This window comes from Lycorma delicatula, chromosome 12 (assembly GCF_047948215.1).
Source record: "Lycorma delicatula isolate Av1 chromosome 12, ASM4794821v1, whole genome shotgun sequence".
NCBI lineage: Eukaryota > Metazoa > Arthropoda > Insecta > Hemiptera > Fulgoridae > Lycorma > Lycorma delicatula.
In genome coordinates this window covers 23,674,274-23,693,070 of record NC_134466.1, presented here as the reverse complement: position 1 = coordinate 23,693,070, position 18,797 = coordinate 23,674,274, and the positions used below count along the sequence as shown (strand labels likewise).

Here is an 18,797-nt window from a genome sequence, read left to right as displayed (position 1 = left end):
GCCAAATAAACTTTTAGTTAATAAAATATTTGAATCTTACAATGGGAAGACACATCGATTCTAATCCGACTACATCTCAGTTTTTTTTAAAAATAAATTGAAAATCAATAATAAAAATAAGAAAAAAAAAAATGAAAAAATATCAGAAGTAACTGAAATAAAATTTTATGTACTTTTTATTTAAAAGAAAAAATTTATATTTAATTTAATAGGCATACAAGGAAGTAATCTGATGTTCACATCATTTTTTTTATTTGAATACAATGACCTTGATAATAATCTTTGGTAATCCAGTGTTTGACAGTAAAAATAGAGTATTACCTCAGAATTCTTTCGAACAACATAATTTTCATGAAAATTTGTAATTAAGCTTATCTAACCCTCTACTTCAAAAGTTATATGTTCCTGATGTGTGCTTTTTGTTTTTTGGGGGTAAAAACTACCCCTTGTTAAAAAAATTCAAAAACCATAATTTAAACGTTTCAGATTTAAATCATGTTTAAATATGTAGAATAAACACTCTTTTATGTTGTAGAATATAATTTACAATGTTTTACTACGTTTCAACCCTTAGAAACCACTCCTTACAATGAAATTAAAAAATATTAGTTTTCAACAGTTTTAAATAAACATTTATAATGAATTAAAATCCCTTTACTATTTATAATATAATTTATGATATATTTTAACGTTTGAACCCTTAATAACCACCCCTTATGAAAAAGATTGTTAAAATTATAGTGTTTTGTAGCTCAAAATCATTTAAATGTGTAGAATAAACATTGTTCTATATTCTAAAACATAATTTATAATGTGTTACAAAGTTGCAACCCTTAGAATCCATCCTAATGAAAAAAAACTTGGTTTACAACAGCTTAAAATCCTTTAACTTATTTAATTATTTAACTAAAATTTAACTTTAAATTTAACTTTAACTAAAATCTTTTTAATTATTTATATAGAATTATAAACTTTTTACTGCTGTTATTGTAATTTATTATTTATTGCAATGTCCCAAACCTTACAAACCGGCCTCATGATTAAAATTTACATGCTCCGATAATTTCACCGAAAAAATGAGATTAGTTTTTCAACAATAACTTCCTTAACTTTTAAGCTATCCAATCGCTCAAAAAACCATTTTGCAAGGAATTTTGAGAGCTACAAGGCATGTAAGGTTCAGATTCCTTGAGCCCTTCATTTTTTGACTTTAAAGGGCTTGGGGAAGGTGGTCCTCGCACTCAAATTCAAACTTCTAACGGTGATATCTCAATCAATTTTTATTCTACAGTAATAAAAAAAAACAAAAATTTTTGTACTCTAGCATTTGTTACGTACTTTAGTTTTTGAATTATTGTGAAAAAAAAATAAAGTTTTTTAAGAAATTTCAAAACATTTTTCAAATTTGAATCAACTTTTTTTTCAAATCTAGGAATACCAAACCAGTCAAACTTTTAGAATATATTGTTAGTACTTAAAGTAAATCGTAAAAGGATTACGTTCAATCCCAATTTTTGCGGAAAATTCATTTGTTTCATTGTTGATTTTTCTCCGAAAAATTGAGACAACCATTTTATTTTCATCATAACTCATTAGTTTTCATGCTAATGAATTTTACTAAAGCTAATTTTAAATGTCTTTTCAAATAATTTGAAAAATATTCTACAAGTTTTCCTCGAAAAATTTTTCCGTTATTTAATGTTGAAAGGTTCAACTTTAATTTCTGGTGAACAAAAAGTTCCCTTCAACGAGGCATAACTCGGTTCGTATTGCATCTACAGAAATAAAAAAAAAAAAACAATCTCTACCGTTATTTTATAAGCTTAATTTTTGCTAATAATGTTTTTGAGTTATTTGTGGAAAATCGTTCATTGGTTGGATGAAAAAGTAACATTTTCAATCATGTATTACTAAAAACGTATTGACTACGAAAACATTTTTTGGTTAGAATTTATTCCTCCATCGATTTCTGTCGTTATTTTGAATGTAATAATTTCCACCCTACGGTAAAAACACAAATCGGGACTATATATCTTGTGTTCCTTGAGCTATTCCCTAATTACCGTCCAAATTTTACGTCAATCGGTTTCATCTGAAAGAATTCTGAACGAAAAACTCTCAGTTTACAACGATTAATCGATCTGTAAAGTTCATCGTTACATAAGATTTAATCGATACCTCGATAAATTCTACATTTTCCGCTAAAATATTTTTTCAAGTATTGCTTCGTAGCCTAATTAATATTATTTTTCGCTGATTTTAATTTTTTTGTTGTAAATTGACAAAAAAAAATCAGTCTCAATTTAAGATTAGTCAGAAAAAATCGTGATGGCGGAGGGAGGGAGTAAGAAATTAAAATCCTACTGAAAGAGAATTTGTTTGTTTTAACATACAGGTTAATATTTAAAATTTGGGATACCAGAATGGTAGAACACTGGTTTTCTAATCAAAGAATTACTAGGTTACATTGAATAGAATTGTAATAAAATGATGTATTAACCGCAGCTACTTGTGCTTCCTGATTTTCAATCGCTACGTATCTTAATGCCTGGCTTGTTTGGTCTTTATTAGAAACATCCGTAGTTCTGTCGAATAATATTTGGCCTTTTTTACTTGTCTGATGATATGTTGGTGAACTTTATCTCCCAAAATTGCAATAAATTCGTTTTGAGTTTCTGTTGTCATATAAGTGATTGAAATTTTGCGAGCCATTTTATTTCTTACAAGATGTTCACTAAGTACAGGATCGTACTTTGCAATTAAATACTTCAATTCTAAACACTTGCCTCTATTACCGCTGGTATCGTTTTCTCTGTTACCACGTAAGATCGAAATTTGTTTTGCAAGGAATCTTATAATATCAAACATTCTGATACGAATTTCTTGTTTCATTTCCCACAAGGTGTTTCTCTTTCTTGTCAAAAGTATGCTCTTTTTTAAGTCTGGTCTCAGTCCTTCCATTTGCATAATTTTGGTCGTGTAGTGCACTTGAAACCATAGGATTCTGTTTCCACCAAGTATTAAATCCATCAGATCAGCAAAACTTTGATTTATTTGGTGTGTTTACGTTGTCAAACAAACGACAGGAAAAGCAAAATAATGATCCTTAAAAAGGAAAATAAGCCATCCAAGAATGTAAAGCGTTTTCGCTGTTGGTCAATGTGTGATAAAACCATCTCCGGGTAGGCCAGCTTGTCTCTCCTTTTGATGTTAAAGAGCACGACTCCAAATGTGTTCCTGTTGATTCTTTGGCGAAGTTAGTATTGATATGCTAAACAACTTCCTGGCTTTGCTGAAGCATCAACAATCGCATATTTTCATCTATATGCTTAAGCCAATTTTCGATATCGTTTCGGTTTTGGGCAGCAGACAATACCGATGCTATATTAGTCTCTGAACTATCGAAATCCACGTCTATACATGCAGAAGCAGACTCTTTTTATGCAGTTTGCAGAAGCTGCAAACAAATGAATAATTAATCTTGATTGTCCATCGATGATTGTATTTACACTACAAACTAGGGTTTCCAAAATTACGGATATGAAAATTACATAACCATTAGCAATCTTATGCATTTAAATTATGTAAATGATCCGTTATTTATATAAAAAAATGGATGTGTAATTGTGAATAAAAGTCAGATAATATTCACTATCAGGTATACTATACATTGACTTACCATTATATCCTAATATAATTATTATAAGTACAGAGATGTTGGTTAGCGTTGTAAAATCGACCGTATAGTATAAAGTAAATAATTTTAGCAAGCAGATAAACAAAAATAAAAATTCTAATACTCACATGGTTGTATGTATAATGACTGGTTTGCTTGGCATTTCTTTTGTTCGAAGAAATTATTTAAGAATGGATATATTCCATCATACAGAAGATTTAGCAGATGAAGGTGTAGAAATGAAATTCACACAATAAGTTTCAAAATTATATCCAAAAATTAACAATTAATGATTAGATCATATTAACAAAATGGTATGGTAGTTAATTTTTTATCAACTCAAATTATGTAGGTAAAGATTTAGATAAATAAGTATTGTTTAAGAACCTAGGTGTAACAATAACATTGCTGAGTTCCCCCAAAATTTAGAGATTTTCCCTGAGTCTAAAATAACCATGACATAGATGAATTCTAACATTATTTTTCCAAACAACGTACAAAATAGCACATAACTGAATTGCTTATTTAAAAAACCCATTACGTGTAATGATATTTATATGGAATGTCGCAAGTTTCTGAAATAAATGATTCACTTATGATTATTCAAATTAGAAATTCAAAAACTGGTCATATATATCATCAATACAAAATTAATTTCGATGTAACATGAAAATATATTCATAGTAGAAATATTTTAATCTTACTCACAGAAATAATCAGAAACGGAGTCTTAAAATACTTCTCAGTAAAACTTTTTTAAATGGTTGTCTACTCGATTCTAAAATACTAAACTCTACTCAAGAATTACTAGAAAACTTTGAGTACTCGCCCAGCCATATGTATATATATTACCATCAAAATGGATTTTCTTTTAACCAGAGGGTGGAACTGTTAATTTGTAGCATTCACAATATTAATATACGAGGTGCTACCCAAAAGTTAGTAGGAATTTTACCATAAAAATCAAATAGCTTACCATAACTTATAATTTCCACTGTCTCCTTCAAAGTAATCCCCTTGGGCATTGATACAATGATCCCAGCATTTTTACCATGATTCCATGCATCCCTGGAAGTCTGCAGGTGTAAGTGTTCAAAGCACGTTCTGCGTTTCTTCCTGAATCTCCTCAATTGTGTTAAAACGACGGCCTTTCAATTGAAATTTTATTTTCGGAAAAAGTCACACAGGGCAAGGTCAGGTGAATAGGGCTGGATGGGGAATCACTACCATCTTTTTGGAAGCCAAGAAATTCCGAACGGCTAGCGATGTGTGCGCAGGGGTGTTGTCATGGTGCAGAACCCAGCTGTTGTTAACCCACAGATCTGAATGTTTGTGCCTAATGCTTTCATGTAACCCCTTCAGAACTTCACAATAGAACATCCCATTGACAGTTTGACCAAGAGGAACAAATTCCTTATAGATAATGCCTTTGATGTCCAAAAAAATAATCGTCATGGACTTCACGTTGCTGCGAACTTGGCGACTTCCACTGCGACGACTGCTGCTTAGTTTCAGGGTCATATTCGTACACCCATGTCTCATCACCGGTTATGATGTCGGAGATGAAGTTAGGGTCATCTCTTGCTGAATTTTTCAATCCACTACAGACAGCTACACGATTTTGTTTCTGGTCGCTGTTCAACAGTCTCGGTATGAATTTTGCAGCGATGCGTCTCATGTGCAAATTGTCGACAAGATGCGTCGCATGGACCCGTATGAAATTTGTATGATTGCACAAACATCGTGGATTGTTTGTCTACGATCTGCAACAATAGCCTCTCGGACTTTTGCGGTGTTGCACTTGTTGATGGTCTTCCTGAACGCTCATCGTCATCGACTGTCGTTTGTCCATCTTTGAATTGTTTGTACCACAAAAAAAGTCTTACGTGTACTCATAGCATTGTCACCAAATGCTTCCACAAGCATGCGATGGGTTTCTGCACCGGTTTTTTTAAGCATGAAGCAAAATTTGATGCGGGTTCTTTGCTCTTTAAAATCTGCCATTTAGAACTTCGCCGAAGCGGTAAAACACAACGTTGCACAACCGCACGAAAGTCAACACTGCACCCTCTCACCGTAACAGCTGTTGGAACAGTGATTCACAAAGAGTACAGTTAGCCACATCTAGCGGCAGCAAGTCATACCAGCAATGGTTCGCACATGAAATTCAAATTCGCTGAACTTTTGGGTAGCACCTCATATATAACTGTTGATTACTTTTCTTGAATTGATAGAATATTTTTCAAATATTGGAGTTTGGTCTTTTCCATTCCAAAATAGAATAGTATCCTCCAATATCAAAATGTTTATGTTATTTATTGAAACTTCATGAAATATTAATCTCAATTTATTAATTAGTTCTATCTTGATAAACTCCTCTAAGCAAATATACAATTTTAATATTGAAAAATTCTGAAGGATATAAAAGATATCACAAAGTTCTCCTGGGACTTTCATAACTTACTCTATTAATGAAAATAATGTAAAAAGTTCATATAAACATATTTTCTAAAATGGTTTGGCTTTCACTAGCCGTAGCTCCAAATGAAGCTTATCAGAACACATGTTTATATAATTTTTTTCCATTATTTTCACGAGTAGAGTAGGTTATCAAAGTTCCTGGAGAACTTCATGGTACACTCATGTGTTGGCCTGTTTTTTGCTTGATATGTCCGATTGACTAGGTCTATTTGGATGAAATCTGGTACAAGATTTCAGTGAATGGAGCACTAACGCCATTTAATTTTGATCACAGTCAGTCAAGGGGGCAGGAGATATGGATCGTGTGGGTCCCAGATCTCAAAATTTTACTCAAAAAGGTAAACTTTTTTCAATTATTTAATGCTTCTTAGGTAGCTAAGACTTTTCTGATGGTGTTTGGTTTTATTCAAACTGCCATTAAGGGATGGAGGCAAAAAGAACACATTCTCTTTATCCGAAGACACAGAAATGTCATCACATTCTTATACTACAAGAGTTATTTTTTTTCAAGATCCGAGCGGTCGTGAAATAAAAACCCGTGCAAAAATCGGATGAACCTTTGCGCATATGTGTTGCGCAGCATCTCTAGTATGGCCTTCAATTACGCCGCGTCACTTCGTTTAGTTCTGAACATCCAGCTAGCATGTAAACATGTCTACAACAATAGCATCTCCTGCCAAGTGTGAAGTGCGTGCGGTAATTAGATTTCTTCAGGCTGAGGGGTGTAATGAGGCTGAAATTCATTGACGAATAAGTAATGTGTAAGGTGAAACTTCAATGAGTGACAGCAAAGTCCGACAATAGTTCAGGAACTTTAAAGCAGGACGTACAGATGTTCATGATGCAGGCGGTCAGGGAAGGAAGTGAGTGTCAACCAATGATCTCATTGGACGAGTGGATGAGGCGATTCGAGAAAATCGCCGGTCCACAATTTCTGTAGCAAGCGATTAGTTTCCTGAAATCTCAAGGTCGGCTCTCTACACAATTGTGAGTGAGAGACTTCAGTACCGCAAACTGTGTGCGAGATGGATTCCCACGATGCTGTCCGACCATCACAAAACAATGAGAAAGGACGCCTCCCTAATGTTTCTCCAGTGCTACAACAATGAAGGAGAAGATTTTTTGAACAAAATTGTCACAGGGGATGAGACACGGGCCCATTTCAAAACTGAAGAAACCAAAGAAGTTCAAGCAAACCTTCTCCACCGGAAAGTGGATGGCTACTGGGTTCTGGGACCGGAATGGAGTTCTCTTGGTGAAATTCATGGAACGTGGCATGACCATCACTGCAGCCTCATACTGCATGAGTCTACGAAAGGGGATTCAGAATAAGCAGAGAGGAATGTTGTCATCAGGCATTTTCTTTCTTCATGACAATGCTCGACCACACACTGCTGCTGTAACAAAGAAGCTCCTGCAGCGTTTTAGTCGGGAAGTGTTTGATCACCCACCGTATAGCCCGGACTTGGCTCCATCTGATTTTCACCTCTTTGCTCACATGAAACTCTACCTTGGACAACATTTTCGCACAGACATCGAGCTACAGACCAGCGTAGAAACACGGCTGAAAACACAGGCGGCTCGGTTCTATGACAAGGCTATTGGAAAGTTGGTACCACGCTACGACAAATGTCTAAATCGGAGTGACGACTATGTAGAGAAATAGCGTAACTATGTAAGTACTTGTCAGAAATAAAAAATTTTTTATTATCACTGTGGTTTTAATTTCATGACCGATTGGACCTTGAAAAAAAATAACCCTCGTAATTAGATGATTCCATTACATTAATATATCTCTTTGGTTTTGTATTTGGGCAATTCCATTGAATAAGCTTTTTTTTCTTATTTTTCTGAATGGATTAACTATTCATAATCATAACCTCATGTATCAATTAAAACTTACTAATCTTTAAATTTACACTTGAATGTCAAAATAGCCACAGTTGTACAACTTTCCCAGCCTCTACATGGGTATAACTTTACAAATATCATGAACCACATTTCACGTTTATGGAAACATGAATCACTATAATTGTTGAGTATGGGGCTCAGAAAATTCGCCTGGATCAGTGGAATTCATTCGCAACTTTCTAGAAGTGAAAGTCTGCTGAAGTACCATGCAAAATTAAATTGCTGGACTGTTCTTTTCCATGAACATATTATTACGGGCATAGTGTACTCAAACATGTTAGAAAATTTTGTTTCTGCAGTTTGAATATGGAAGGTCTAAAATGAATAGGCAAAGAAGCTCCCATCGCTTGGCCAATGTGAAGTCCTGATTTGACGCATATGGATTCCATAGTGTGGAATTAGGTGGATTAGCAGTTTGATGTGTGGAAGGGTTGTAAGCTTGGTGCTCATATTGAACTACATAAAAGTTTGAATTTTTGTGTAATAAAAACATACAATTGTAATCCTAAATATAATCAAGTAAATTTAATTTAAAACTTCCGAGTTTGTTTTCTCACAACCTGTACAATGAATAAAAATGGACGAATGGAAATGAATATACCCTGTACAGTGGATATGCAATGTAAATGAATAATAATAAATCTAATGATGGGAATTTTCCCTTAAAACATTATTAAGACATATAAAACAATGTTACAAAACAGTTTTAAATTGAAATAGTTATAAATTTATTTAAGCTTTTTGATTATCGTTAAAAATTAATAATTGTAGGTGAATCACCTATTAACATACATCTTGTATAATTATCAATATTTCGTTAATTAATACGTAGTATACACAAAATCATAAAAAAAACTCAAACGCCGATATAATATTTATAAACAAAATTATTTAATGACAAGAAATTCTAAGGGTAACAGCAATTAATAATATCAATTTGTTTTCTCAAAACTAATCTGATAAAATTAATAAAAGTGAAAATAATACAATAAATCATTTATTTTTTTACTAACAATCCATAAATAAGCTGAAGTTTTATTAACAATAACAACAGATAAATAATAATAAAACAATTATTACAATTCTATAACATTTATTATAATTTAATTACACTATTAAAAAAAAAAAAAATACTAATAACTAAAATAATTTTTACAAACATGGGTGAGATCAGTAACGAAAAATATAATTTAAAAAAACCATAAGAAGCAAAATAAATGTTCAGTTTAGAAAATAAAATAATAAAAATACAGACAAAATTTAATAAGAGATTAACAGGAAACAAGATTCTAATTAATATTATAATATATTATTGTAATCAATAGATTAGAATAAGGAGATTATTAGAAACAGCAAGAATTAAATGTCAACTAAAAATTACACTACTTTAAATGAAGTTAGCAAATTATACAGAAAATATACAAGATCCTGAATATCTAGAATACTGTGTATTTCATGATATGATGATTGTTAAAATTTATTATCAACTTTAAAATTAAAATTCAATATTAGTTTATTCCATTATGATATAAAAAAGATAAATAAATAATAAAACCAGAAATAGAGTACAGTAAATACAGAAACATTTTTGGTTATCTATAATTTAATTGGTACCAGATAAGATGGTAAACTGCACTTCCTACAATCGATTTGTTTTAACACCTGGAATAACATTTTGTTGTAGGGAAGTAATATGGCTGTCAGATCCTTGGCGCCTTGCATTGATAACAATAATAAGATACCAGTAGTAAATATCAAAAAGCATTCTATAATTTTTGTCACCAGCAAATCCTACCCTTTAGGACAGAAGAAGAGTGTGTATCAAGCGCTTCAAAATGGATCGTCGATTAAAGAAAGGAAACATTAACAGAAATCCTTAGCTCTCCTAGGCAGGGAATTGATATAAGGAAACAACAAAACACTCTATAGAATCCTAGGAAAAACTACTCTAACCTACCCTGATAGGTAGATCATTCTTTCTCACCAGACCACTTTTTCTTATTCTTAATCCATTTTTCTCCATTATCAGTTCTATGGCTACATCTCACCTTGCTAGAACCTTCGTGCTGATGTCTTTATAATCAAGGTAGCGCTGTGTTGGTTCTATGTTAACTAATAGGTGGAGGAGCTGCCTGCAGACTGAGCTAGGAACTAAGCTGTTCAGCATATACCTCCACAATATGCCTGATGAATAAAAGATCTATCAGATAATACATTTTCTAATCAGCCTTAGAAGGAAAGGAAATTTTGGACAAATAAAAACTGAAAACATCAAGGAAAGTTTTTTCCTTTATACGAGGGTTTTTTTTTCAATCGGTTGCGAAATAAAAAGCCGCGCAGAAATCAAATGAACCTTTGTGCATATGTGTTGCGCAGCATCTCTAGTATGGCCTTCAATCATGCCACGTCACTTCGTTTAGTTCTGAACACGCAGCTAGCACGTAAATGTGTCTACAAAAAATAGCATCTCCTGCCAAGTGTGAAGTGCGTGCGGTAATTCGATTTCTTCAGGCTGAGGGGTGTAATGCAGTTGAAATTCATCGACGAATAAGTAATGTGTATGATGAAACTTCAATGAGTGACAGCAAAGTGCGACAATAGTTCAGGAACTTTAAAGCAGGACGTACAGATGTTCATGATGCAGGCGGTCAGGGAAGGAAGTGAGTGTCAACTGATGATCTCATTGGACGAGTGGATGAGGCGATTCGAGAAAATCGCCGGTCCACAATTTCTGTATCAAGCGATTCGTTTCCTGAAATCTCAAGGTCGGCTCTCTACACAATTGTGAGTGAGAGACTTCAGTACCGCAAACTGTGTGCGAGATGGATTCCCAAGATGCTGTCCGACCATCACAAAACAATGAGAATGGACGCCTCCCTAACGTTTCTCCAGCGCTACAACAATGAAGGAGAAGATGTTTTGAACAAAATTGTCACGGGATGAGACACGGGTCCATTTCAAAACTGAAGAAACCAAAGAACAATCCAAAAAGCGGATGCATTCTCATTCTCCCAGTAAATCAAAGAAGTTCAAGCAAACCTTCTCCAACGGAAAGTGGATGGCTACTGGGTTCTGGGACCGGAATGGAGTTCTCTTGGTGAAATTCATGGAACGTGGCATGACCATCACTGCAGCCTCATACTGCGTGACTCTTCAACATCTATGAAGGGCAATTCAGAATAAGCAGAGAGGAATGTTGCCATCAGGTATTGTCTTTCTCCATGACAATGCTCGACCACACACTGCAGCTGTAACAAAGAAGCTCCTGCAGCGTTTTCGTCAAAGTGTTTGATCACCCACCATACAGCCCGGACTTGGCTCCATCCGATTTTCACCTCTTTGGTCACATGAAACGCTGGCTAGGAGGACAAAATTTTGGCACAGACATCGAGCTGCAGACCAGTGTAAAAACATGGCTGAAAACACAGGCGGGTCCGTTCTATGATGAGGGTATTGGAAAGTTGGCATGACGCTACGACGAATGTCTAAATCGGAGTGGCGACTATGTAGAGAAATAGCGTAACTATGTAAGTACTTGTTACAAATAAAAAAATTTTTATTTTCACTGTGGTTTTAATTTTGTGACCAATCGGATCTTGAAAAAAATAACCTTTGTATATGATTTTGTATGAAAGGAAGTAATAGAAACTAAGTAAAACATCAGAAGTAATGCTACATCAGAAGAAAAACAACTGGTTTTTAAAAGCTTAATTAAAAATTTATCTTAAACTGAGGTTAGATGCAATAATATACAAAAATTACATAAAAATATATTTAAAAATAACCACACGAAATCTGTTAGCCTAAAGAACAATGTATAAAACTGGATACATAGAAAACAAGAGAACAATAAAGTTTTTACATGTTATGATGCCCATCTACATGCATAGCAATGAGTAAATATAATTCACAAAATTAGTAATTAACAAAGATCTCTGACACATGAAATATTCTTTTATTTTTGTTTCATAACAAATAAAAATTAATTTACAAACTATTTACTGTGCGTAAAAAAACCTTTGTAACTGTCACTAACATCAATTTTATCTGTAGTCACTACAAGTAATTTATTTCAAAATTATTCTTATAAAAGTTATTAAGATACTTAATAATAGGATAAAATAAGATACTTACTAAATAGTTAGTACTGTAAAAATTGTTAAGTCAATGATGTTAAGTGATTTCAACCGTAAATGGATCTGCTTCATTAATAAAATAATAATAAAAATAATAATTAATAAATATAAAAATCACACAAAATAAACAAATGAATATATATATGTAAATATTAGGTATATGTCATGACCAGAGGCAGATGCTAAATTTAGCAGGTTTCCACATTAACAGTTAAGCAGATCTCTAACAATATTGTATTAATAGCACCCAAATGAATAACACATATACATAATTATAAATTACTTAAACAATTACTCATTAGTTTTATAAATGATTTTTTATAGGTATTTAATTATCTACAAGGCATTTTAATACGTTACATTATAAAAATAGTACCTAACCAATATCAATAATATAATAATTTATCAAACACTAGCAATTATAATTCATATTACGCATCCTAATAAGTGTTCAAGTGTTTTAGTTGCAATTATATTTGGTTTAGAGCTGTTATGATGAAATATACTCCAGATTTCATTTATTCAGAAACCATCTTTAACGTAATTATTGTTAATTATAATGAATATTATATTCTCAATTATGAAAGTTAAAGGTAACTACATAGCTTGAGTATTACTGTTTCTAGAACAAATAAGCCCTAAAATACGTAATTATTTTATCTTTCTGTGGACTGTTAATTTCACATCTGTAGTTTTAATACATGTACACAGAATACACCTTTGGTTCAATGGATAAGATTAGTTTATTTTATAAAATACTCAATATTACTATGCATATATTTTTGATAAAAATATGTGCATATACGAGGTGTGTGAGAAAAGTAATGAGATTGGTAACACTGCGAGCTATCTGGCAACGCTGTGTCTATCGGTCTGTTTAGACCGGTTTGTTCATCCCTTCCACATGATCAGTACGAGTTTCAACTCCATTCAACCAACACATTATTTTAGACAGCGCCATCAGTGAACTTGTGTTTTTGTTGTGTTACGAAAATGGAGCATCGGAATTTAGAGTGGCATTGTGCAATCAAGTTTTGTGTTAAACTCGGGGAATCTGCGAGTGTGACCTTTGAAAAGTTGAAACAGTCCTATGGGGAACATTGCTTATCAAGAGCACAAGTTTTCTGTTGGCACAAATCATTTTTGGAAGGCCGAGAACACGTTGAAGATCAACCTCGCTCAGGGAGATCTTCAACTTCAAAATCTGACGAAAACATTGAGCGTGTGAGCATTCTTGTGAGATCAGACCGTCGTTTAACAATAAGTATGACAAGTGAAGAGTTAAATTTAAATACTCTAACTGTCCATCAAATTTTGACAGACGATTTGGACATGCGAAAGGTTTGTGCGAAATTGGTGCCGAAAAACCTAACTACAGAACAGAAGGACAATCGAAGAAATGTGTGCGTTGATAGTCTTGAGAGGATTGAGAATGACCAAGAATTCTTAAATCGTGTGATTACAGATGATGAATCCTGGATATTTCAGTACGATCCTGAAACAAAGCGGCAAAACAAAGACTGGCACACTCTGTCATCTCCTCGACCGAAAAAAATGTAGAATGAGCAAATCAAAGATCAAAACCGTGCCGATTAACTTTTTTGACAGTAGGGGTGTCGTGCGTAAAGTATTTGTTCCTCCAGGACAAGCTGTCAACCAAGTGTTTTACAAAGTTGTCCTTGAAAGGCTAAGGAAAAGAGTGATTGGCGTGAGACCAGACATTACAGACAAGTTGATGCTTAATCATGACAATGCCGCGTGTCACAGGGCCATTTCCATCACGGAATTTTTGACTTCAAAACGCATTCCTATGGTTCCTCAAACCCCCCTATTCACCTGATTTGAGTTTTTGTGACTTTTTCCTTTTCCCGAAATTGAAACATGTCTTAAAAGGACGTCATTTTGGAACTCTGGAGAACATTTAATACTGTGACTGACCAGTTAAAAGCCCTACCAGTTGAAGCCTTCCAAAATTTTCCGAAATTGAAACATGTCTTAAAAGGACGTCATTTTGGAACTCTGGAGAACATTTAATACTGTGACTGACCAGTTAAAAGCCCTACCAGTTGAAGCCTTCCAGCGCTGCTACCAGGATTGGGAACAATGACTCCGCCGATGTATAGTTCCCCAAGGGAACTTCTTTGAAGGGGAAAATATTGTTGTTTGAAAAAAATAAAAACTTTGGTAAGTAAAAAGTCAGTCTCATTACTTTTCTCACACACCTCGTACAGGAAGTGATTTTTATTTAAAAATTTATTTAAAATTACTAATTGCAAGTAAATCAACATTTATAGATTTTTATTCACATTTTATGACAATGTGCCGGGTTACACAGCCATACTCACCAGTTATGGCCCCTGCAGACAATCTCTATTTCCTAAAGTCAAGATACCCATTAAGGAATGAGGCATACGTTGTTAGTTGCAATAGAAAAAAACTGTTACAAGCATCCTAAAGACGATTCCAAAAAAGACTTCTCTAGGGCTTTTGATGATCTTTTAAAACAATCTAGATATTGCATCGCGTTTAAGGAAGGTTAAGTAGAAGCTTATATAGATAAACTATTTTCTGATATTTTTAGTTGTTTTTATAGCCTCAGTCCTGAAATTTTTTTTACAGACTTATATAATAATACTAGAATTTAAGTTTACATCCAAAGTATTTACAGTGAATTAAAAATTTCTAACCACAGCTTCAATTAAATAGCTTTCCATTGCAGGACTTGAATACTGTACTCAACTTCATATTTATGAACATGTTCAAAATTATAAGCTTTTTTCATAAAAACTCACGAGTATATTAAATTTAAAAAGAATCTATTTAATAATACACCTAACAGAAATATATCAGCTGTTTTTTGTTTTTTTAATATAACCACATACAAAAGAAATAATAATAAAAAATATACTGCTTCCCCAAAAAACTTTCACCATTCACATTTTATGTCAGATGCCACCCGCTAAACCAACTTTCTAATATTTTTGTCAAACTTCATAATAAATTTAACGATTTAATTAATTAATACTTCCAATAATTCTTTTTTATAATTTACACAAACAGAAATATTAAAATTTATATTAATTACTTCATAAGCTACAGGGTTCAATTATGGGTTCTGCATGCGATATCTAGGAAGTTGATCACAATTACGTATACAAAGGTGGCAAAAGAAGTGCAGGGATGAATACCCCCATGGTTTTCCCTGTGTTTGTAATTAAAGCAGATCCAACTCCAAGGAAAAGTAATAACAAAAAAAAAACTTCTTTATTTGCAATTTTGGACTTACAGTTAATGAATGATCTACTATAAAACTACAGACATTCCAAGGTTAATTATGCCTATCTAAATTAATCCACATACGTTACAATATTTCCAATCTGGCATATATCATTCTTGCATTGTATATTCATTAAATTGTATATATCTATTAAATTTGTAATGATAATTGTAAAAATTATTTTTGTTCAAATAAATAACTTTTTTAAAATTTATTATAAACGTACATCAGTGTCTGATGTGCATTCAATCAATGTGAAATGCACAGGTAACTAATGTGTAACATATAAAAGGGGCAAAATTACTTATTAAATTTTATTTACTACACAGTTAAAGATGGAGAACAGTTATAAATTATTTATAGAACATTTACACCATTTTGTTTATATTTTATAAAACAAAAGCACATAAAACATTCTTAAATGTGTTTATTAAATATAAAGAAGAGCTTACATATAAACACTGTTTTTTGTACATTACTATATATACATCATCTATCTCCTGTTCTGCGTTTAGATAATTTTACCAATTTTTTTTTTTTACTCAACATACTGGCTATTTTCATATTCACAAATAATGGTTAATTAAAGGTGATCAAGTGTAGTGTAACGATATTAATCCTTGAAAATATCATACGTTTATAAATCATAATTTTCAAGTCCTAAATTTTTTAATTTAGTAAAATGGATTTTTCAAAAATTTAGATCGCCTTAGTTTTAATTTATTCTGGATTGGTAAAGTCCAGCATAGTTAAATTACAGTTTTTTTATTATATATTTCAATACTGTTTTTATTAAAATTGAGTATTATTACATTCTGGCCTATCCATTAACTAAATATATTATATGCTCAATAAATATTTAATTTCCTCCAATCTGCCATATTGGGTATTCAAAAATAGTCTCTTTTTTAAATTAAATTTTTTTTTAGTTAAAATCCAATTTATTAACTACAGCTCTATTATCCCATGCTGAATTTTTTTGTAACTTAAAGTTCAAAAAAATGTTAGTATAAATCCTGTTTTTATGAAAATAGTTTATTATTACCAAGAAAATACATGAACACAATCAGCATGGTTGATGCAGGAAGCATATAAAATTATGTTTTTACATTTTATTGCATGAAATCTGTGCTGTCACATATTTTCTTGTTTCCACCATTTTTTTTTTCTGAATATATACAGAATACATATATATATATATATTTAGGTGTATGTTTATTTAAATTGTAACTATACTTCGTACTTCGATTTTGGCAACCCAATTTTAAATAGACACCCGACGCAAGGCTACGGATACTTTGCTTTAAGGCATTTGTTAGAGGTAAGCAATAGTAGCGTATGGGCAATTCATTCATAACTGAGTTCATGCTGTCAACTTCAGTATGTGTACAGTCACCAAAAAAAGTGAGATGCGAATTTCCATGTAATTGTGTTTACATATTGTGTATTTTAAAACATAAATGTATTCTATTTACATCAAATTGTAAATATGCTCCCTAAATATCATGCAACTGGAAAAGCTCTTTTCAATAATTCTGATTATGACTGTACCATCTCTATAGTTGACAGTTTTTGTCCTTGCTGAAAATGCATGTGTACGCCTTGTTATGGAGGGGGTAATCTTACGATTTACATAGCTATGTCCAGTTGCCGATAATAAACGGCCGAAGTATACAGACCTTTGTAATAATACGTTTTTCTTTCTAAGCACAAAAATGTAAAAACTCTTGTGTTTCCAAAGTGATTATTTTGTACAGCAAATATATGAAAAATTAAAAATCTTTATCTTATAATGAATTTATGTTTGAATTATAGCAACTAAAAACTTTTTCTGCTTGAATTGAGCGCATTTTATTTTGTAAAATATAATTTAATAATATACATTTAATATTGTTTTTATTTGAATAAACATAATCTTTCATTTTATGGATTTTTTTGAATATTTTTAAAATAATTACATGAGGTGACCTTTGATTCCTAGAAATATTATAGTCTAAGCCAGGTGTTATTACAGTGAAGAAAAAGCATGACCTTATCAAACAAACCTACCCAATAAAACAAGTAAATTTTAAGTAAAAACAATTATAAATTAAGTTGTAATCAAGCGGTCCGATAGTCTAATCATAATACACAAAAACAGAAGTTCTTGTCATAAAAATCATAAATGATTTCTGCTGAAGTATTAAAAACTCATTAATCCTATTAAACAAGAAAAAAAAAAAGAGATAAAAAACAATAATCCTGCTTTTTAAAATAAACCAACACAAACGATAACAATGTTTTAAATATACCAATAAATCCTCAATTTGCTTTATGCCAGGCCTGTGTTTTCTAAAAGCCTAAAACAAGATAAAACAACATATTATAATAGATAACAAAAAAGTCCAATAAGGAATACTTTCAAGACCATAATTTGTGGTCACAGTGGGGAGGCTACATCCACAAACATGCACAGAAGCATATCCGTTAATATAAAAAAAAAATGTTTAGATAAATCGTAGCATTATTTATAGCATCATACTATTTTAATTTAATGTGCTTAAAAAAAATACAAAATACTTTCCTTTTTTTTAATAAAACAATAATCATTCTTTTAAATTTATAATCATTAAATTACATTAATTAGTGATTATTATAATTATTTTTATTACTATAATTAAATGTTGCGATAAAAATGATTTAATATAATTATGATTTATATTAATTCTGATTCAATACAACCAAGAATACATGTTGGACATGCAAAATGTCGTACAAGTTGAGGTTGTTGAAACATTGTATGAAGTGCATTTGCAGTATTTGGTAGTGCGCTTTGATTTAATGCATGCGCTGCACCTAATGCAGCTTTCTCTAAAGCAGTATTACCATCATATCGATGGCCACAAGTGAATGCAATTACTTCCCCAGTTTGTGAAGTTAATTCATCATCACTACCCTATAAAATAAAATAAATAATTAGTCAAAAATCTTATTAAAAATTTACAAAAAAAAAAACACATTATAACCATCTTTCATTAAATAATAAAAAACAGTATTTTTAAAATTTTAATATTGCTGACAAAACTGGCAAAGTGGTAGTGTCTCTGCCTTACTTCTTAAAGGAATTGATTTGATATTAGTATATACCTCTTTTGAATTAAAAAAAGCCTTCCTTGCTTGTTCCAAATTGCTTTTGAAGTCTGACTTACTTTTTCATTCTTTTTATAACTTTACAACATAAATAAACAAATTCTGCAACTTCTGATATATTGCGTTAACCATTTTAATATTTAATGACTCAATATCCATATTTCTGTTCCGCTTCATTACCTTTTTT

The 18,797-nt window shown here is 31.9% G+C and overlaps 1 protein-coding gene across 2 annotated transcripts in view; it reads right to left on the bottom strand.

Moving 5' to 3' along the window:
• Positions 1-8,935: 8,935 nt before the first annotated feature.
• Positions 8,936-18,797, bottom strand: part of ca (RCC1 and BTB domain containing protein claret) — a 142,637-nt gene continuing 132,775 nt past the window's right edge. For both annotated transcript variants that reach the window (XM_075380471.1, XM_075380472.1), the window contains exon 34: positions 8,936-18,416. In XM_075380471.1, coding sequence (XP_075236586.1) covers positions 18,177-18,416 — 240 coding nt within the window. In that variant the 3' untranslated portion in view covers positions 8,936-18,176. The remainder of the gene's footprint in view (positions 18,417-18,797) is intronic.